The sequence below is a fragment of the Plecotus auritus genome (assembly GCF_963455305.1).
Source record: "Plecotus auritus genome assembly, chromosome: 11".
NCBI lineage: Eukaryota > Metazoa > Chordata > Mammalia > Chiroptera > Vespertilionidae > Plecotus > Plecotus auritus.
Window position 1 is genome coordinate 31581963 of NC_137777.1, and position 23824 is coordinate 31605786.

At 39.8% G+C, this 23824-nt stretch overlaps 1 protein-coding gene across 1 annotated transcript; it reads right to left on the bottom strand.

Moving 5' to 3' along the window:
* Window positions 1-843: 843 nt before the first annotated feature.
* On the bottom strand, window positions 844-23533 carry BPNT2 (3'(2'), 5'-bisphosphate nucleotidase 2). The gene is made up of 5 exons (XM_080646194.1): window positions 22903-23533; window positions 13184-13346; window positions 11592-11687; window positions 3686-3847; window positions 844-2195 (listed from the first exon to the last, which is right to left on the bottom strand). Exons 1-5 carry the CDS (start codon window positions 23287-23289, stop codon window positions 1924-1926), a joined length of 1080 nt encoding a protein of 359 aa, XP_080502320.1. The 5' UTR covers window positions 23290-23533; the 3' UTR covers window positions 844-1923.
* Window positions 23534-23824: the final 291 nt, after the last annotated feature.

Here is a 23824-nt window from a genome sequence, read left to right on the forward strand (position 1 = left end):
TGACATATTACAATGACACAAATGCTTTTATACCATGATACTCTGGAAATAGCATATGCCTTTGCCATCTCTCCTGAGAAAAAAGGATTCATCTCACAGCTACTAAGTAAAAATATGAGATCTTCAATATTTTGTTCAGCATTCGTAAGTCCTGTTTAAATATCAAGTGTTCCACCTACAAAAATTCTTGAATAAATTTACAGTGAACAAAGCCTATCTATTGAGGCCCAGATTTGTTACCAGTTGCTAGAGATTGGGTTGAAACATGAGCATCATACTAAATTCAATTTCCTAATGAGGAATTAGAGCTTTGGACAGTGTAATAACCAAACTTACAAGTTGTATGCACATTCCACACGTGAGGATGTCCACTCTGGTCAATTTTATCTCCAAGATAGGAAATAAATGGAAGGTTGCTTTAAGGTTATAAAAGAGGAAGAAAGAAAGAAGTGAGGGAAGGGGGAGGGAGGGAGGGAAGGGAGAGAGAGGGAAGGGAGAGAGAGGGAGGGAGGGAGGGAGGGAGGGAGGGAGGGAAAAAAGAAATCATGAGAAATCCCTCTCTTGATCAGTGTATTATGGAACACAAGGACGGCAAAGTCACGTGAAATAATGGTATTGTTTGCATACGTAAAGTTTTCAGACATCACAATGAGAGAAATCAGACATCCCAATGATATTTCACAAAGCAAGATTGCAATTAGTGATACAGTGACTATGCCACCTTTCTTCCAACCAGATTTCGCATGCTGAATAGAAAAATAATGCTTCAAATATTAATGTCAACCTTCATTATTTTAATCTGAAGGACAACCATAAAATATCTCAGAATTTACTATTTGAGAGTTTGGTAAAGTTATACCCATTTATTAATGGTAAGAGCAACCATAACTCATTCTCAATGAGAGAATCCCTATATACAAACCTGTCAAATTTTTTTACAAGTACTTAAACAAAGCTTTTGAAAATAATGAAAGCTAGCTCAATTCATATAGTGTCAAATTAACTTTCAATTAATAGAATTGTTTACATTTTTTTAGTGCCTTATAACATATTTTGTCCCTAATGAAAAAATATACTAAAATGCTAATGCTATCCCTGAAATCTTAATCCAAACCTTACACGTAAAAGACTAAAGTGTTCAAGAGGGAATGAATGAAATCATGCACTGTCCATAGGGCAAATGAAAATCAACAGCAAGACGCCAGGAAAGCTGAACCCCTGGGTACAAACACATTTTTCTTTGTAGAAACAAAGCACACACACAAAGAAGTTACAAGCAACCACCATGTATCTATATTCTCTACTTGCTGGTGAACCTGTTATTAAAATTTCAAAGAAAAAAACAATTTAAGCTTATTCTATTTAACCCATAAGAAATATTCAGGAACAGATAAATATAACATTTGTTGCATATTAATGAACATGTGGCTTCTTGTGCTTTCCATCTGAATTAAGGGTAAAAACCCCAACATACTTTGTTTTTAATGAGATATAAGTAAAAAGTAATATTAAACATCTATAGGAAATCAATCCTTTCTTCAGCCCAATTTTACATGAAAGTACTAACAGTGAAGATTCATGATGTTGTGTGAAAATGGTGACTCATAACAATGTAGACTCAGCTATAGATTTTAATTCACGCGCACGCACACACACATACACCCACACACACCTGCACGCCTGTGTATGACAACTGTACGAAAATAGTCTCAAAAATAAAGACAATACTTGAGACACGAAGCAACCCATCTCCCCTGATCTTGTATCCTATTACAGGGAAAATAAGTCTCTGATGCTTCATAAATACTTTAAAAAGTTCGGGATGGCCTTAACCATGCAGAGTCTCCACCGATCATTTGAAGCCTCCAAATTTCAGGCTGACCATGCAGCTCTGGAAGAGCTGTCATCTATAATCAACTTTGCTTATTTATGTCCCGTCTTCTCTAGATCTGGGAGTTTTTTGACCAGAGCTTGGTGGTTCATTCGGATGCTAGCCAGGAGCCCACCGTCAATGCCGTCAGAACCAGTGTAACTGATTTCTTCACCACTCAGGGTAGTCATATGTCCCCCGAGGGCTTTTAAGATGGCATTGCCAGCACATATATCCCACTTTTTGATGTATGTCACATGAATGTATACATCAGCTTTTTCTTGATTCTTATCAGGCACATCCAAGAGCGCTAAAACTTTATAACCTAAAAGAGAACAGAATTTAGGTTACTGTTGGAAAGATTTAAGGAAAGTTGCTTACTTTTTGAGCACACTGTGAAAAACAAAAGCACAGGGTGTACAGGAGCTCTCTGTACTACCTTTGCAACTGCCAAGTCTAAAATTATTTCAAATTAGGTGTTTGGGGTTTTTAACAAAGTAATAGCACAGACATTAAACCCAAATGAACAAAAAATATACTGCAAAGTAACTTGTTATTCTCCAGTATAACCAACTATGTCTAAAATTTTAAAATTTACACCGATTTTGTGGTTGTTTTCTATGAAATAATACATTCAGTACGTATCATTTTCTATGGAATATTATGCTGAAACTAAACACCCACGTTTCACCTGAATACCTAGAAAGGCTAGATTTGAAAGAAGAGAATACAAAATAACACTACTATCGTATATCCTCTTTGTAATGAGGTAGAGTTTAAAAATAAAATAATAAGACAACTGCAGAAGAAACTGGGTCTAGAACCTGGTTTATCCCATTCCTGAGTATTTGGCCATTACCTTTCTTAACCAACCTAACAGAGAGCCTGTAAGAAAAGAATAAAGTCATATCAAGAAAAGCAGATATATGTAACCAACAAACTAAAACTACAGGCTTAAAAGTTAATAAGCATTATTTCCCCTTTTGTACTGTGCTGAAAAGGTTTTCAAACACAAATGTTTCTGACAAATATTTGCTATTTATTTGAATTAAAAGATTTTTATGATACTAAACAGTATTCAAAACAAGGGTGGGCAAATGACCTATGAGCCACGTCTAGGCAATGGCCTATTTTTATATAGACCTCAAGCTATAAATGATTTTTATATTTTGAAAGGGTAGTTTAAAAAACAAAACAAAAACCAGCATGCACTATAGACCATATGCAGCTCACAGGGCTAAACTATGTACTACCTTCCAGAAAAAGCCAGTTGACCCCTCACCTATAATACAGGCCATATTACAGAATATGCACTAAGCTAGCTGCATGGGCACTAGACTCTGGCTCATCCCAGACATGCAAGCTAAAGAGTTCAGGGGTTTAAAAATGATCCAGAGATTAGCCATTGTAACGACACTTATGATTTCTGGCATCCTTTTACCACATGAAACATCATAATGTACTTGGATCTTTTCTACTCCTCTCCCTGAGTTAAACTAATAGAACTATTTTGAAATCAGATCATATATAAAACAACCATTGACAGTACATCACTGACAGTAAGATGCTTTGTTACTTGAGGAACAGAAATCACTATTGTGAAATTGTGTTTCTATTGGGAGATAAGTCTCTGTCAAGGAAGCATGCATGACTGAAATCCCACCCTAGAAATCAAGTAGGAGACCAGGCCTACTTGAAAGTACACTGTCTACTCTCATTTTCTTCCCAAGCATGTGGCAACCAAATCTTTCTCCTGCCATAGCCTGGACCATGCTGGGAACACTTTACAGGCATCAAAGGGGAGCAGAAACATACCAGCACCACCAGCCGGGATAATTGTAGTCTGGTTTCCAAAAGTCTGAAGAGCAACCTGTTTGACCATTCCTGAATGGGAACGAGATACAACAATCCTTGGGGTCTTCTCATTGTAGGAAGAGCGGGCTTTCACATTCGACCCACCATCTACCATTGCCCAAGCTGAAAAGCAAATATAATATCCATTAATAGCACTGGAATTTTAAAATCCTCAATTCAAAGTACCAAGAGAAACTTAAGAAAATTCTCTTCCACAGAGTTACTTGTATTTTTTTCTAAAACAGAAGCTTTATTTTTTTTCCTGAGGACAGAGTACTATGTATTTTTTTTACATTAAAATAGGCATGTATTAAGACAAAGCTAAAAAAGGCCATATAATCCTGCCCAGCCAGAGATACAATAACACACACTTGGCTTAAGAACTCCTAAGCTCCAGAGCTCCCTGTGGGGTGGCAGCTGAGTCTTCTTCACTGGATCACACTGCAACTCAACTGCTCCTTGCATCTAAGCCAGCTCCCTTCCCTCCCTTCGCAAAGGTAAGCCCAAGTCGCCCCTAGTGAACATTCTGCACGCCAATCTCTCTCTCAAAGTCTCATTCCTGGAGAACCCAACCCGTGACAACCTATGACATAAGCACAACTAATTACCCTGGATAACTTAAATTTTAAAACTATCAAAGAGGTAAGTTAGGTTTACATACTGCTTTGTCAAACAGTATAAAAAAGGTACTAGATTTCAAAAAAGAACAGAAGTTTTTAAGAAGGAGGAGAGACTCCAGAGATGGCTGGAAATATTTTTCTTGGTTTAGAAGTGTTCTTCACTGTCTACCTAAACTATACAAGAAAACAAAACTTACTCAGAATTATCCCAGTTAGATTGTTATTCTATTGGTCACTCACTATGGTATAAAATATAGTCGACCATGGCTAGCAATGAAAGCAGCTGCATTACTATATATTCCTGGCTGCAGAAAAAGAAAAATCAAAAAAATTAAGAGTCTGGGTTTCTGAGTTCCCCAAGGATGATGACAGTCTCCTGGACTCTTCTCACACTTCTTGCTAAAAACCCCACATAGCAACAAGGAGATTAATACAAACTCCCTTAATCAATGCGTGTAAGTAGCAGAGAGAGGATAGCTATCAACCCAAATTTATAATAAGGGGAATAAATACCAGAGATATCTGAATCAGTGCTGCAACTGACCCCAGTGTGGGGAACATGGCAGGAGCTTCACAAAGTGCCAAGAGGTCAGAGGACCTCAGTGGTGACAGAAAGTCAGCCAGGATTTATTCCCAGAAGGAAAAAGACCTGAAACTTGGTAATAGAGCAGTGAGATTGTTAGAGGAAACCGGAATAAATCAAGCAATGCTTGGAGAATTTGGAGTCACACTTTATTCACTGATGGGCTTAGAGAAAAATGAATTCAAATTCTAAGCAGAGCTATAAGCAGAACTTTCCTTTTTATTAAAAAACCAGCCCTATGTGTACTTAGTGGTTATCTTGCTGCTGGCCTTGAAAACAACACAGTTCTATCCAATTAAAAAATACACCTGGCATGGCATTGAGAGTATGGGCATATCTAGTTTCTGACCTACAAGGTCAAACAGCTAAGTTTATCTTCCTTATTATTCAAGCAGGCTAAAGCAGGCTGGAAAGCAAAGTGATTATTTTTTTTAGAATAAGAGGCCGTCTAAAATATAGCATAGAATTCCAAACAGTAGTTTTACAAAATAGGGGTTAGCCTTCTCAAGAAGAAGAAGCTTAGAGAAGACATGAAACCAAAAGTGAAGTCTTAACTAACATACTGGATGATGTACAACATATTTTAGGATGTCTCCCGAAAAGAGAGATAATTTGGAAGACAGCAAATAAAACTAACAAGAAGGAAAGGTTGAAGCAAGATGAGATCAAACAAGAAAGAAGAAATGTAAAAACAGAAAAGATGCCTGATAATAAAGATAATGCTTTCCTCATGCTAACAGAAAAGAGCTCCTGAACTGAGAATCACCAGCCTCCAAATAATTCCACAGTAGCTGGCCAAATATGAAAAAAATGTTAAACCACAATGTCCATTGAAAAATAAAACACAGAGAACAAAGATTAAAACATTTCAGGCTACTTGAAAATTTATACAAAGCAGAGAAAAACTATAATATAGCATTCCAACATGATTAAAAATAAATAAGCAACAAAATTAAAAAAGAGCCTGGTTGGTGTGGCCCAATGGTTGAGCATCAACCCATGAACCAAGAGGTCACCGGTTTGATTCCCAGTCAGGGCATATGCCTGGGTTGCGGGCTGGACCCCCAGTAGGGAGCATGCAGGAGGCAGCCAACTGATGTTTCTCTCTCATCGATGTTTCTATCTCTCTATCAGAATACACAGAGGACAACTGACTTGTCCAAAAGCATAGCAAGCAATGAGACAAGCAAAAAGCCAAAACAAATAAAAGGAAAGAGAAAGTGACAGATACAGAAGTCAGAGAAAGAAGAGTCAACAAATATACATTAGGAGTCCCTGAGAAAGAAAAACAAAATAATGAAAGAGAACTCATCTTTAAAATTATGATTCAAGAAAATGTTCCTGAAATAAAAGAAGACCTAATTGTCCACACTGAGAGACACACTATGTAGACATCTGACCAGAATGCCAAATCTGAATTAGAGATATAGCATTGCTCTATTATTAGACTACAAAGATAAAGCTCTTTGGCATTCCAGGCAAAAAAGACCAAGCCCTTTCCAAGGGGAAAAAAATCAATTATCAGCCTCTTTGCCAAGAAGAATCAACATATGCCCACACAAATACCACAGCAGTTCAACAACTTCTACATTGTCCAAGAAAAAAAGGTATAAGATGGGAGCAATAAATCAATTTAATGAATATAAGAGGAAACCAAAGAGAGGAAAAAGATGTTAGAATAAAGGTATGTAAATGTTATCTCAGAGTTGCTTAGGGAGACTCAAGAGATACCATTTAAATCTGAAGAGTTAAATAACAGTGTAGAAAGATAAACATAAAAAAAAGATATAAATGGTGGTGGTCAAGAAGGCTAAAATAAGCTGACTTAATTGTTGTTCATAGGAGAGAACCAACAGATAATTCTTAAAGAAAGGGACCATATAATATTAAGGTGTAAAAAAACAAATTTAACCCAAAAAATAATAATTCTAGTTTGAACCATACTCAATACATAAATATCCATGAGATCATCCTATCTAATAAGAGTAATATGCAAATTGACTGTACCTCCACGATGCCCACAAGCCACGCCCACCAGCCAATCAGGGGCAAGTATGCAAATTAACCCAACCAAGATGGCTGTGGTCACTGAGAGAGCAGGAGGCTTGGGTTGCCCCCGGCAATGGAGGAAGCCAAGCTTTCCGCCTGCCCTGGCAGGCCCAGGCCTCCACTCAAGGCTACAAAGTTTCAATTATAGAAGATAAATAAATCCCAACAAAAATGGCTGCAGCCATGGAGCAAGCAGGAGGCTTGGCTCCGCTCAAGGCTACAAAATTTCAATTATAGAAGATAAATAAATCCCAGATACCAGGGCCTCTGCTTGGGTCGCCAGGAGGCGTGGCCGGCCTGCAAACCACCACAGGCCCCTCGCCCAGGCTGCCCCACACCCCAAGGGAACCCCCACCCTGATCCGGGACACCCTTCAGGGAAAACCAGCTGGCCCCCACCCGTGCACCAGGCCTCTATCCTATCTAATCCTATCTAATAAAAGGATGATATGCAAATTGACTGTCACTCCAACATGCAAGATGGCTGCCCCCATGTGGACACAAGATGGCTGCCACAAGATGGCCAGCAGGGGAGGGCAGTTGGAGAAACCAGGCCTGCAAGACAGGGCAGTTGTGGGTGATCAGGCCAGCAGGGGAGGGCAGTTGGGAGGGACCAGGCCTGCAAGGGAGGGCAGTTGGGGGCGATCAAGCCTGCAGGGGAGGGCAGTTAGGGGTGACCAGGCCGGCAGAGGGAATTTGGGGGCAACCAGGACTGCAGGGAAGGGCAGTTGGGGGGGGGGGGGACCCAGGCCTGCAGGGGAGAGCAGTTGGGGGGACCAGGTCTACAGGGGAGGGCAGTTAGGGGTGACCAGGCCTGCAGGGGAGGGCAGATAGGGGTGACCAGGCCTGCAGGGGAGGGCAGTTAGGGGTGACCAGGCCTGCAGGGGAGGGCAGTTAGGGGTGACCAGGCCTGCAAGGGAGGGCAGTTAGGGGCAAACAGGCTGGCAGGGGAGTGGTTAGGGGGTGATCAGGCTGGCAGGCAGAAGCGGGTAAGGGCAATCAGGAAGGCAGGCAGGCGAGCAGTTGGGAGCCAGCAGTCCTGGATTGTGAGAGGGATGTCCGACTGCCCATTTAGGCCCGATCCTACCTGGATCTGGACTAAACGGGCAGTTGGACATCCCTCGAGGAGTCCCAGATTGGAGAAGGTGCAGGCTGGGCCGAGAGACACACACCCCCATGCACGAATTTCATGCACTGGGCCTCTAGTAAGTATATATAAAAAAAGGAGAAAGCCTGCTCTTTCCCTCCACGTGAAAATAACATTTGTTCTCACTGCAGGCAGTTTTCACCCTAACTCCTTAAGTGAAAACTGGTATAGGAAAAGAGTTATACGCTTATCTTATAAGAACAACATTTCAAGACAAATATATAACTTCAGTTGATGGAGAAATTTCCCTTATAGAAAAATTCTAGCTATTATATGTAGAAAAAAAAGTTAGAAGATCCCATTTTACATTTTTAATAGATCATAAAATTATTATGTGAAAAGTTTAATATGACTCCCATCTTGGGTGGGACAGAGCAGGACAACATGAGAGTTCATCACACTACCCAGAAGGGAGAGCAATTTAAAATTTATGAATTGTTTATTTCTGGAAGTCTCCATTTAATATTTTTAGACTGTGGTTGATCTCAGGGTAACTGAACCACAGAAAATAAAACTGCAATAAGAGACTACTGTATAAAAATTTTATTACAATTTTATATTTGAAATTATTCTTAATAAAAATGTTTTAAAAAGAAAAAATTCAAAACCTGAGAAGAAAAAATAAAAATCCTCTAAATTTTTTTTAGAAATGACCCAAAAATATGATTTTACTAAAAAGTGAATTTACAATGCTATATCTCTAGAGGTCAGTATTGTGTAAGAGAATCAAGATAGCATTGTATCAGTAGATAGTACCAGAATTATTTTATTTATTTATTTTTTAATCCTCACCTGAGGATATTTTTCCATTGATTTTAGAGAGAGTGGAAGAAAGAGGGAGAGACAGATAGAAATATCAATGTGGGAGAAACACACTGATTGGTTGCCTCCTGCACATGCCCTGACCAGGGCCCCCGCTGAGGAGGAGCCTGCAACCAAGGTATGTGCCCTTGACTGGAATTGAACCTGGGACCCTTCGGTTCACAGCCAACCCTCTATTTGCTGTGCCAAACTAGCTAGGGCATACCAGAATATTTTTAGATAAAAATTACTAATTTAGTATTTTTAAAAATATATTTCATGTTACATAAATTCAATACATTCAGTCATAACACTTCTATGGACAAAATTATTTCAATCACCTTAAAAAACACAGTAGGTACTTAAATACTAATGATTGGTGTTGATGAGGTAATGGTGAAAAGGTAAAATAACAGCTTACAAAATGTGTTTATTCTTTCTGTAAGATTTGCTTTTAAAAAGTCCAGCAAGAAATAACATGTGCCCTGATCAGGAATCAAACTGAGCCACACTGGCCAGGGCTATAACTTATTTTTAATAGCTACAATTTTCATTGCGTGGCTATCTACACTTATACACTACTTCATTAAAAAACTACTCAAGTATCTCTTGCTTCTAAGAATTTCAAATTCAATGAATTAATTCTAATTAAATCTGGTAAGAATTTTCGTCAGCTTTACAAAAAACTGCCACCAATAATATCTACCTCCCATTTATTATAGCCATGTTGCTAAATTCTGATAAAGACTATTTGACAGTTGGTATTCTACAAACATCAATATACAGTCTGGATCTGAAAATAACAGTCCAAGAATAAGGCACACCAAACAAACTTTTGATCCAGGAATAGCAGGTCAACCTACACCTAATTAAGGACTATGGATTATTCTGGGTATCTGCTGACTAGCAAGCACCTTATGTTCCAGTATGCTGGGCAAGAAAGCTGTATCACAGAAGAACAGGGCATTTTATTAGTAACTTAAGAGAGTTTTTTGGAACACAACTTATTCCTATAAGTTAGAGACTTGGCTTTCTTATTCTAAGGAGTTAGATAAGCATATGGGGAGAAATACATATTTTTATAAAATAAAGATTTTTTTTTCCAATGGGTAGTTTCCTATCCCAATTTTTCCCCCTAAAATGAACAGATGTGGAAACTAGGGTCCAAAGAATGTGAATCTATTTGCCTATCTGATATCAATTTCCTCTGCATTCCCTTTATTACAGTTCTAATTCTCTTTGAAGTAGCAGGCTCAGCTCGTAGCTAAGGGTGCCATGTGACATCTGGCCAATGAGATGAAGGAGAGGGCCAAGTTAATACAAAGAAGGGCTAGCTAGCATAGATCTTTTATGTACCTTCTTTCCTCTTTTTTCAGCCTAGCATAGACCTATGCAAACTGGAAGCGCCAAACTGAGTATAAAATAAAAAGCCATCTTCTAGGAAAAAAGCAAAAACAGAAAAGTCAGCTTAACAGCATTATAAAGCCACTAAACAATCCCTACACTCTTGGCCGTCTTATTAGGTGAGAAAAATAAAGCTTGTACTTGTTTAACCACTGTAATCAGATTTACTTTATATGCAGCTAAAGGGAATCCTGATACAGAAGAGGCAATAAGGGACATTGTCAAAAGAATGAGGGCTTCAAAGACTTTAGCCCTGTACTTAACTTTAGCATACACATTTTTTTATTAAAAAATTCACCGTCACTATAATTTCTATTTTACATTCTTTCCAGAGTTATTTTAAGGGTGAAGTGATTTTATGTCAATATATTTCATAAACTGAAAATACTAAACAAATGTGAGATATTCAATAAGAGTAGTTAGCTCTTACAGTAACATTTATAAATGTATGGTTTTCATTGTAAGAGCTGGTAAGCCTCTTTTCCATCTATAAAATACAATAACATTTTTCCTTATCACATAGTTATCAAAAAGTTGAACTGAGATAGCATTAAGTATACTACAAACTACTAAATACTATACAAATGTTAGTATTCATGGAATTATAATTATAAAAGTGATGTGCTATACTGATTTGCACAAAATTCCTAGGTTGATTCCTGCTCTAATTTAGCTGGATGAGCTTGAGGACTGTATCAATTTTCTGAGTCTCATGTTTCTCATCTCTAAGTGGGAATACTAACAGTAATTGTGTCCCTCACAAACTATATTAAGTGTATTAGTACTGCTATTGAGATTTTCACAGTGACACCATCCATTTTTTATGTTGAGGTTGGCATTGCCCTTAAGCACCATAATACCACTATGTCCTTAACCACCACAAGATCAAGCTCATTTTCTGATATGACAACAGATTTTGTTAAGAGCACTTCAGGGTGGATCTCAGAATACACACAGAATCCAATGTGTAAGAGCCCTGGACCTCAGTTACTGGGAGTCTATATAACTGTATTCCTCAATACACTAAGAATCTCTCATCTTCATTACACATTGTCTATCCTCTAAAGAAAGTTTAGACAGTCCTGCTTTGCCATGTATTCTGAGGACCAACAATAAAATCCTTACTGTATCCAGTGAAGGGGTGAGGTAGGGGAAGGGACTGACTCTAATAATTAGAGAGCTACAGCTGAGATTCTGACAGGATGGTAAGCACTATAGACAAATGATATAATAACATTAACTCTTTCCCTAACATATTTCTTACCTGTATATTCAGAAAATGGCTTATGTATTACTCCTAGGACAGGTTTACCATATACAGCCACACAAACCATAGTAGTGACATACTTTCGAAGATCCTCTATGAGAAATAAACAAATAAATACAATTGTTAAAGTAACATATAAATTCAGAATAATGTTATAGTTTACTTCATTAAAAATTTATGTATATTTTATAAAATGTCTTTCACCGTCAACAATCCCCTCAGAGTCTAGATAGTAAGAGCCAGTTTAAGGAAGTAGTTGAGTTTTGGTTTTATAAGCAAATTACCCCAGATTATCATTTTATTAGCTGCATTTCTTTGGGCAAATTATTTAAATTCAGTTTCCTCATCTGTAAATTACAGACACTAATTAAGTACTCATCTTTAAATATTAAAATTATTTTTAATTTTAGTATTAAATTTAAAAAATAACCTTCTCTGCACAAGGGGTGAGCTCACTACATATTATGACTATTATATGATCAGGCCAATCTCAGTTTCAGAAAAACATTTTATGCACAACACTGTTTTATAATTTCAGTTATTATTAGATATACAACGTAGTGTCTTCTCCCTGTTCTCGAAATAGTTACTTATTGAGTGTCTATTAAGGGTCAAGTTCAGTGCTTAAACTCTAGAATACCAAGGTGACAAAGCAGAAGCCCCCACATTCAGAGAACTTACCACCTAGAAGGAAGACAAATGTACAAGCAACCAACTTTAACATATGCACCAAGAGAACAGAGAAAAGGCAAGCATTAGATACTCTGGGTAAGAAACAAGGCATGGGAAAGGATCCATAGAAATAAAATCTGAACTAACACTAGGTAAAAAGAATGAAAATAGGGAGTGGGGTGGTAATTCTCTGTTTTGCTAATTATTTGCTCTCTGGGTGACTAGGGTTTACTATTTTGAATTTTAACAGTAGAGGTATATGCAATAAAGTTGAAATTCCCACTATCGCAGGTAAATATTGTATTCTGAACTATATAAATATCTAAATAACACATACCTCAATATATAAGTAAACACCTCAAGAAGTGTCAAATAGGAAGCATTTGTTGTAACTGATAAAACTCCCCTTCACTGAAGAATCATGAGCCATTATCACCAATAAGAGTATGGCATACAGCCCAGCCGGTGTGGCTCAATGGTTCAACATCGACCTATGATTTAGGCGGTCACAGTTCAATTCCCAATAGGGTTCATGTCTGGGTTGCAGGCTCGATCCCCAATAAGGGGTGTGCAGGAGGCGGCCAATCAATGATTCTCTCACATCACTGATGTTTCTCTCTCTCCCTCTCTCTGAAATTTATTTTTTAAAAATAATAATATATACATATTTATATTTAAAAAAAGAGTATGACATACATGGGGGGGGGGGTGGGGAGAAGGGACATTGAGAATAACCAATCCAGTGCAAATGGGTCATATGATACTGCATTAATCCAGCTCTGTCTTAAAATCTAATGGAAAAGTTGTCAAGATTGGTAAAATATCTACTACCATGTATATACTACCTGCCCTCATTCTGATTTTCTGATATATAATACAATCTAAAGTTTGAGATCAATTTTAAATTGTAAAATTACCCGTATACTCCTGTGTAGCATCAAGTGGGTCGATCCAGACAGTAACACTTTCTGCTGGTACCTCCTTGGGGGTGGCTATTTCCTTCAGAATGTCCTCAGGAATTTTACGATCCCATAAGATAACCTCCTGATCGGTTGCATCCACATGTTCTTCTGTATTTATCTGCATCAAAAAGAGATAATAGTTAAAAATTTTTTAGAGTAAGAAAGAAAATCACTACCTAGGAAAGCACAAAAGAGAAAAACCTTTCAGACAAAAATCACATAAATTTAAAGTAGGTAAATCAATATTTTTTTAATTTCAAGACATTTTATTACAAAATGAAACTATATTGTAAGAGAAATTCCAACAATATTTTGTCTTCAAGTACTTTCCAATCTAATATTCAAAGTTAGCTTGTTGTCAAAGAAAAACAAAGACTCCAAATATAGAAAATATAAAGTAAGCCTCAAAGAAACAAGCAGGTACTGTGCTTTCTGACAAGCTCCCTTTCCAGAGTAGATCAATGTGTTATACTGAATGTGATGCCATGCCTAGACCCCATTACTACAGAGTCAGAGTGTTTATAACACTAACAGTATATGAGCAAAGTTATACAGGGTGAAAACCCACAGCTATCAGCAATCTCTGGAAAGTACCCTGAAATATCCTAAATTGACATTGAAGAGGTTAAAAATAGTAATATTCCTGAAACTCCAAGCCATGTAAATCATAAAATATTTCTAATACAGTGTATAGTAAACATCCAATTCATCCACTCACTTTTTCCTTTGTTGGTTTGCAAATGTTTACTGATTCTTACTTTATACCAGACATGCATGATGTTGATCAATGTGAGACAAAAGTCTGTCTTTGCGGAGCTTACATTCTATTGAAGAAGATACACAATATACAAAATAAATAAATAAGCATGTGGTATGCTAGAGAAAATAAAATAGGAAAGAACAAGAAGTGTGTGTAGAAGACTAGAAAAGGATTGTTCTTTAAGATAGGGTGGCTAGGATTATTCATAATGGCCCCAAAATGGAAACTACCAAATGTCTATCAACTGATGAATGAACAAAATGTGGTACATCCATATCTTAGAACATTATTCAGCCATAAAAAGAAATGAGGTAGTGATTCATACCATAGCATGGATAAACCCTAAAGCATTATACTAAATGAAAAAGAAGACACAAGAGACTAAAGACTGGATGATTCCATTTATGTGAAATGTCTAGAACAGGCAGATCTATGGAGATAGTAGATTAGTGGTTGCCTGTGGCAGAGGGTAGAACAGGGATTAGCAGTAAATGGGCACAGGGATATTTTTAAGGTGATGAAATTTTTCTAAAACTGATTAACGACAACGGTTGCACAATTTGGCCTATTCACCAAAAACTACTGAATTGGACATAAGAAATGAGCAAATTATATGATATGTAAAATATGCTGCAATGAAGTTGTTAGTTTGTTTTTAAAAGACAGGGTAGCTAAGAAAGGCAACACTGAAAAGGTGGTATTAGAGTGAAAATCTAAAGGAAGTGAGACTAGCAAGTATGTAATGGGCACACACTCCAGCCCATGGAATAAAAAATGCAACAGCCCTAAGGTGAGCGTGTGCCTGGTATATTCAGAGTACAGCAAGGAGGCAAACATGGCTAGAGCAAGTGAGCTAAGAAAGGAGCTCAAGATGAGGTCTGAAGTCAGACAGTAATGGAAGCCAGATGCTGAAGAATGCTGCAGGAAGGACAGTCAGTTGTCCTCCATCATAACCACTATTAATAATGTGCAGAGAGTCCTAGCCATTTTAGAAAGCTAAAGAAGGGTGAGGGCATGGGAGAGGACAAGGATTAGAAAAGGAGCAAAATATGTAACTGATATCTGATTACTGAAAATATTCAAAAAAATTTGTGGCAATATTATAGAACAAAATTAAGTTGCTAGGTACAATGCGAGTCATTATCAATCAAATGAATTTTTATATACTAACAAGAAATATTAAAAATATTTAACATAAAGAAAACCATTTACACTAACAACAGAAATAAATGTACCCAAGATTAGCAAAAACATTAATGCATTTATTCTTGCTGTGGGTTTTCTTTCTTTTTTTTTTGCCTCAGTGGTGTGCTGTAAGTTTTCTGCTGGACTCTCAGACTCCCAGAAAGGTACTCTTGTTCATGAGTAACCACCAAAATCTATGTTCTGTGAGGGAATGTCAGTAGAGAATTCCTGCCATCTGCAGACATCACTCTACAGTACTTTGTATCACCATGCAAAAACCACAGACTAAACCATGTACAGTATACAAAAAAAATTCTTGTTTAAATCGCCATCTATCCCATATTTGGATTCCTAGAATAGCCTTTGATTGCTCTTGCCTCCTACAGTGTATTCTCGGATTCATTCATTCATTCATCAACTACTTAATGACTACACAAGCTAAACTGTTTTGGGTACTGAAATATAATAATGAACAAAAGAGACAAAAATCACTGCTTTTATGGAGCTTTCCTTCTCAATCCAGCTACCTGCCACCTTCCTAAATGAGACTGATTATATTACTCCCTACTTAAAACCTTCCAATAATTTCTCATTACATGGAGACAAAATCCAGGCTGCTTACTATCATCTACAAGGCAAGGCCTGGATGATCTGTAACCTTTCTCTATTTGCACTCTTATTTACTACATTCCAGACTTACTTGTCCCTTGGCCTCAAGGCCTTTGTACTTGCACTCTTTTGCTCATATTCTCTTTTACCAAATCTCTGCATGATGGCCTGCTTCTTATCATTCAGCTCTCAGCTCAAATGACAGTGCCTCAGAGTGGCCTTCCCCAACTACCCATGGCCAAAGCATGATCCCCCAATCACTCTTCCCACATGTTCTTACTTTTATTTCTTCAAATCACTCTTCCCACATGTTCTTACTTTTATTTCTTATCAGTATAAGTCACTTATTTGAACATGTTAACTATCTATCTTGACCTACTACAACATAAGATCCAGGTGTTCAGACACAGTTCCTTCATTACTGTAGCTCCATCTCCACTGCCTCTAAACCAGTGCCTTAATAATAGGTGCTAAATACTTCTTGATTGACAACATTATCCTTCACTAACATTCTATTCAATCTACTCTCCCTCCCTCATCTCTACTGCCTATCTTGTCCTAGTCCTTAACAGGGAATTGAATAAGAAGAAATCAAGAATCCAAAACACAATTAATGTTATTTACATGACAATTCCGTTACTTTGGGGTTAAAGAGACTTTTGGTTAATACCTTAAGAAGGTACTACCATTTACATAAATCATTAAATCTTAATAAATTTTTGAATATATTGTCTCAAGCTGTACCTATGACACAGTAGGAATTCAATAACTATTTTCTAAATGGATAAACACTGCTCTACCTATCTTATTCTCCTCCCTTTTCAGAAGTCTTTTTCTATAAACTACTATATCTCAACTATATCTCTATAAATAATCTTTCTGAGCTTCAGTTACCAAGTGCTAAAAATGGATGACAAATATATCTCCCTACAGGGTTCTTTGTATGATTCAATGAAATAGAAAAGGTAAAACAAACAGTATAGTACTTAACACAGAGTAAGCATTTAATAAAAGTTGGCTGCTACTATTATTAAGTGACTAGAGGCCCAGTGCACGAAACTCATGCACTGGGGAGGGGGGGATGAAAGGGGTCCCCTCAGCCTGGCTTGCGTCTTCTCACTGTCTGGGAACCTTGGGGGATGTCTGACTGCCGCGGAGGCGCCACTGCTGTTCCGCTCGCCAGCCGTGAGCCCAGCTTCTGGCTGAGCAGCACTCACCCTGTGGGAGTGCGCTGACCACCAGGGGGTAGCTCCTGCACTGAGCGGGACCGGGCCAAAACCAGCTCTCCCACATCCCCTGAGGGGTCCCAGATTGCAAGAGGGTGCAGACCAGGCTGAGAGACCCCACTGGTGCACTATCAGGGCTGGAGAGGGACACAGGAGGTTAGCCAGCCAGGGACAGAGAGAAGGCTCCAGGGCATGTCCGGCCCAACTCGTTCAATCCTGATCAGCTGGACCCCAGCAGCAAGCTAATCTACAGGTTGGAGCGTCTGCCCCCTGGTGGTCAGTGCTCATCATAGTGAGCGATTGAGTGGCCTTTGCATATCATTAGCATACTACACTTTGATTGGTTGAACGGATGACCGGACAATCGGACACTTAGCATATTAGGCTTTTATTATGTAGGATTATTTTCAGTCTTTGTTATCCTTGGTTGTAGGTACTCATCTTCCCCTTTCACACATATTCTTTTTTTTTTTAATATATTTTATTGATTTTTTTTTTTTTTTTTACAGAGAGGAAGGGAGAGGGATAGTGAGTTAGAAACATCCGTCAGCTGCCTTCTGCACACTCCCTACTGGGGATGTGCCTGCAACCAAGGTACATGCCCTTGACTGGAATCGAACCTGGGACCTTTCAGTCCGCAGGCTGATGCTCTACCCACTGAGCAAACCAGCTAGGGCTCACACAATATTCTTTCATTAAGCAATCCTATCCACAGCTGGTTTCAATCAATATCACATTTTTGACTCACAAATTTGTATTTCTAACTCAAAAATATCAAGAGCTTCAGACTCATATGTATTTATCTCCTTAACATGTTCCCTTGAACATACAAGGCACCTCTAACTTAAGTCTAAGATAACACTTAATCTCCCCTCTAGTACTTGTCATCCCTTTCACCATCAGCAAAACCAGAAATAAGAGTCATTTTTGACACATCGCTAAAAATTTTCTCATATCCTTCCACATCTAACTTCTCTACAATCATAACTCCAATTCAAAATGTATCGTCTCTCACTTGAAAAAGCCTCATAACTGGTTTACCACCTCTACTATTCTTCAAGCATCTACCCTGAGCCCTTCCAATCATTCAAATTGTAGTTTAAGAGTACACTGTAGTTATACCTCTTAGAGTACCTTATATATAGAATCAGACAGATCTGAGATGATTCTCAGATCATTAAGTGAATCTCTGTGAACCTAAGATTACTTTCTAGCTGTATATCCTTTGGCAAATTATTTAGCCTCTCCAAGTCTCAATTCATCTGCAAAATGGAGGTAATAGTACTCACCTCCTGTTTTTGTTGAGTAAATAAATAGAGGCAATAAGAAACTTAATTCAGTGCTTGCCAGGACTAAATAAAGGTTAGTTAGTAAAACAAGCTAAGTATAAATTTCCCATTGCCCAGGTTCTGGTTCTCATCTCCCACATAGCCTATTTTAAAAGTCTCCTAACTGGTCTCACCCACTCCAAGTGCTCAAAGCCAAAACAAAGTATGGCACATTGTAGGCTTCACGAAAAGTTGGGTAAATCTTTTAGTACTCTAGGATTGAACTAAAGATCTAGTCCAAACTTCGTAGAGTTTGGCATATGATACAGCTCCTGCCTACCTTTCTTCCATGTGCTTCTGATTCAGGCTCATCAGGCTACTTGATTTTACTACAGTAAAATCCTCTATTGGGCCTATCCCAATGAATTTCTGTTTCTCTGTCTGCAATGTTTATTGCTGCACTGATTATCCCATTACTAGTTACCTTAATTTTAAAGGAGTTTAATAATTTAATTTTAACATAAGTTTAATAACTGGCATAGGCTGGAGACTGGACAAGATGTCAAAGGCAAGTATTCTTTGCACTATACTAGAACTTCTCAAACTTTTCTAGTGGGCACTCCTGTTGAAAGGATTTAACTCCTATTCTAGAGGTCAGGAAGGCATGGACACAAGCTGCTCCTACCAGCTTGGAATACCATGCTTTATCTTAAAATAAATCATTGTCAAAACTCTGAACAAGTCAAGATGAGGACAGGAGCCCCTCAAATAAAGAATACCTGGGTTGCGAGCTCGACCCCCAATGTGGGGCATGAGGGAGGCAGCTGATCAATGATTCTCTCCCATCACTGATGTTTCTCTCTCTCTCCATCTCCCTTCCTTTATGAAATCAATACAAAATATATATATTTTAAAAGAATTCCCTTTACTTTAAATCATAAAATCTATATTTGTCTGTTGTATGTTTCTCTGCAAATCCACTCCAGCAATCTTCAGCCTCATTTTCATCATTATACACAAGGATAAAAGACGCTGTGTCATACCAATGCTGCATTTATTATTTTCACACAGAGAAATCAAGCACTGCCAATGTGTTTAGGAAGAGAACTGCTGCCCTGAGAACTAAACAAAGATCACTAACATGAAAAAAGTTAACTATAAAAGGAAATCCAGGTATCCTAGGCCAAACTTTGAGTTTTCTTAGGACAAACTTGAGTAGGGCTTCTCAACGTGGGCACAAGTTGAAAAATTAGGCCAGGTAATTCCTTGTTATGGGCTCCTTTTCCATGCATTGTGGGTTACTTACCCTTTACCTACAGGATGTCAATAGCACTCTACCCCCAGTTGTGAGAACCAAACATCTCCAGACACTGCCAAATGTCCCCTAGAGGCAAAATTGTCCCCAGTTTAGTTAGTGCTCCAGAGCAACGATTTTCAGCTGGTGTGCTGCAGGAGGCACACTGGTGTGCCACAAGAATTTTTAAAACATGGAATACCTCTTTAGTCAGGGGCACTGACTTCTTTTCCCTTTCCCTAGGCCAGTGGTCGGCCAACTCATTAGTCAACAGAGCCAAATATCAACAGTACAACGATTGAAATTTCTTTTGAGGGCCAAATTTTTTAAACTCAAACTTCTTCTAACGCCACTTCTTCAAAACAGACTCGCCCAGGCCGTGGTATTTTGTGGAAGAGCCACGCTCAAGGGGCCCAAGAGCCACATGTGGCTCGCGAGCGGCAGTTTGCCAACCACTGCCCTAGGCTGTCAAATAAAAAGACGACAGCAGCCAGCACGATAGCTGTCCGGTGTGAATGAATCAAAATTATACCTATTTTTTTGTTAGATCTGCAAAAAATATATATTTGTGTGTGCTGCATAATTTTAGTAATTAGTTTACATGTGTCATGAGATGAAAAAGGTTGAAAATCGTTGCTCTAGAGCAGTGGTCGGCAAACTCATTAGTCAACAGAGCGGCAAACGGCGGCTGGCAAGCCACAGTTTGCCGACCACTGCTCTCTCCAGAGCAAGCACGTCAAACTCAAAAGGCTAACACGGGCCAAATAAACAAGACATGCGGCCAACAGGCTGTGAGTTTGACATGCTTGCTCTAGAGTGACATGCTATACTGTTTTTCTGAGGGGTGAACTTTATTAGGAAAGCTCACCCTAGCCAGTTTGGCTTAGTGACTAGAGCTGTTGGCCTACGGCCTGAAGGGTCCCAGATTTGATTCCGGTCAAGGGTACATGCCCAGGTTGTGGGCTCAATCCCCAGTGTGGGGGGAGGGATGCAGAAGACAGCCAATCAGTGATTCTCTCTCATCATTGATATTTCTATCTCTCCCTTTCCGAAATCAATAAAAATAATTTTAAAAAAGGCATGAAAACAAAGCATATATTTTTTTTAAAAAAGTATATATGTTTATATATAGGAAAGCTCAAGCATCTTACTCTAGGAAAGTCGTGGGAGAAAAGAAGAGACCTCTTTCCATTTGCACGGACACCAGTATAAAAGAAAAAGAGTATCTGGTTTCTTGATGCTAATTTTCCATAAGAAAATAAACTGAGCGGGATTTAAGTTCCTTACCAAAAAAATTGCAGGTGAGGCTTCAAAAACAACCAGACTTTTAAGACTGTACTTCTGCGTGTTGGGGGAAGGGAGTGAAAAAAGAAAAGAATCTATGACTGAGTCTCTACTTAGATGGCTACAGCATTTGGCCTCTAGTCTAACAACATAGGGACAAAAGGAGATAGCTCAACATGACACTATCCTATTTTGCCATTGTACAAATGAACATAGCCTCCTCTATTCCACCAATCGCCATCCAAAATGAACACTGAAGAGTACATGCAAACATTCACACAATCCCAAGAAAATAAGGAGACTTCAACATCTACAATTCCAAAAGTTTAGCTTTAGTGTTTAATGAAAGGCAGCTCTCTACCCTTGGCAGCTGTTCCCTTAGTGTTTGCTAATAAGTGAGAAAGCAAACTCAGAATCCTATGGAAGTTACCCAAGACAAAAGCTTTGGCAGAAGTGGAGTGGGGTGGAGTTGGCATGTGAACACACATGCACAGATTTATGTTTCCAATATTTAAGAATATTTTTATCTTTACCTTAAAAAAAATCAACTCTGCTTACTATAGTTCACTATTATTGCTTTTAAGCTTGTACAATTTTGTTTCCCTAGGAAACCATAATATAAGTTCTGTTTTAAGTAGCCTCCTAAAGATCTAGCTAAAATGAAGAGTTAAAAGATGATATAAACTGTGTAGTCAAGTGCCATGAGCTTCAGATTTCCCATCTGGAAAGTGGGCATAAATAAAATTTACTTCTGAAGTTGCTGTGAAGATCAAATGAAGTCCAGTGTGGCCAGTATCTGGGCACCTAGAATGTACTCAATAAATGTTACTATTGCTACTGTTACAACTATGTCAACTTCTCTGAAACTCCTGTTTCTTCTACCAACTCTAGGAAAGAACTCTGTGTTTTGGAGACCAGAGAGATGCAAACACATGTAAGTATAAACTGATAAAGCAGGGTAAGGCAAAAGAAAAATTGAAACTGTTGTGTGTTGTGTTTGAGAATTCTTGTGTGAATTACATCTCGTATTCGGCAGCTGATGATGAAAGCCAATGTTACTTGCTGCAAAAAAAAAAAAAAAAATTAAGAAAAGGAAAAAAAGAGAGAAAGAGGAAGAAAGAAAACCACAGAAATAAGACTAGATAGAAGGAGGGTCACACACGGTATGTAATTCTACAATGACAACACTCTCCAAACTCTTTCAAAGAAGCCCCAGGTTAGATTTCATTGTTGATCTAATTAATTAAATTCCACTGGAAACAATTTTTCTTCCCAGTAGCCAAAAATGACTGAATTTCCCTAATGCAGTAACGCCTTACCAGAAAGAGTCCTTACCAGAAATCTACCCAAAGAAAAAGCAAATGCTCTTCAATTCTTATTTCCTGGAGTAAATAAGGGATAGACCGTTGAAATGAAGTTGCTGAGAAATATACTGCCAAAAAGTTCCTTGAAGGGCCCTCAAAATATGTGCCATTAAGAGGGTCCTGATAACACTACAACTACAGAGATTCATAAGTATCCATCCCACAAAGGCCAGGCGCCATAGCACCTCCTCCTCAGATGCTGACCTTTCGTTGATTCCTGGTAGGTCGGCCAGAAAACGTGTTAATACAGTCACCACCTTTCCAGTAATTAAATCATGGATGGCTAGAGGGCCTTGGGGGTTCTGGTGCAATCCCTTTCATTTGACAGAGGAGCCTGAGGCAGGCCGGGTCGTGGGTAAGCTCAGCCCTTTGATGTAAAAGCCCACCCACAACCCAAAGCTCCCGATCCCAGGCACAATGCCAAACACGCACACACTCGGGAAGGGGCCAGAGGGCCTGGGCCCTTACACTGCCTGCAACCTCACCCAGCTCATCCAGGAGCTGTTTGGGTGACCTTGAGCACCTCCAGTTCAGTGTCTCAATCTCCATCCGCATCTGTAAAATGGGAGCGAGAGCTCCACGACCTGGGGCTGTGGGGAGGAGTCTACGTGATGGGGCCCGTTCCTAGGCTCCCACACTCCCGGGCCCACCGCTCCCACGGCGCCTGGCGCTCGCGGCACCCACCTGCACGTTAGGGAAGGCGGTCTTGAGCAGGTAGAACATCTTGCGGTTGGACAGCACGTCCCCGCTGGTCATCTTGTCGTCGGCTCCCTCGCGCGTCTTCCCCTTGGACTTCTCGTGGAGGACGTTGCTTTCGCGAACGCGCCTCACTTCGTCGCCCCCGCGGACGGCGGCCAGCACCGACACCGCCAGCATCTCGCGCAAGTCCACGGTGCCGCCGTCGGCCGCGGCCACCGGACCCGCCGGGCCGCCAACCGGCTCGCCGCCCAGGCCGAAGAGGCTGAAGCGGCCGGCCAGGAAGCCCGAGTAGAGGTGGTAGAGCACGCCGAGACCCAGCAAGCAGAACACGGCCACCCCCAGTGGGGACAGGCGGATGCCCATGGGGGCCATGGCGCCGGAGGCCGGGCGCTCCGGGCGGCGGCCTTCACAGGCCTCCCCGCGCACGCCGCCGCGCTCCCGGGCCAAGCACCGCGCGCTCTACACCGGCGCCCGCTCCCCGGCGCCCGCGCGCCCCATCGCTCCTTCCCGGGAAAGGCTGAGCCGCGCCGTGAAGCGCACCTTCGCCGTCCCGCGTGTCCAACTCACCCGGACGGTGCAGCCGGGTCTCACATCCACGTTAGCCAACTGCCAGGAGGTGAAAGGGTAGCGTGGGTGTGTATCCGGGTTACGCAAAGGGGCGGGGCGAGAGTAAGGGGCGGGGCGAGCCCGAGGGCGGGGCGGCTGGCTACGTGCTCCAGAGGTGTTGGACTGGCTGCCTCCTTTCTGTGGGATGGCGCAGTATTTGCTCTCCTGGGTGTGGGAAGCTGCTTTCCACGCAAGAAAGACTACTGACCGCCTTGTGAAAATTTAACCTCCCTTTGAACGCCAATGTAGGGCTGAACTAAAGGAACACAGGAAAATAAAAGTCATTTTAAGAGAGATCTGC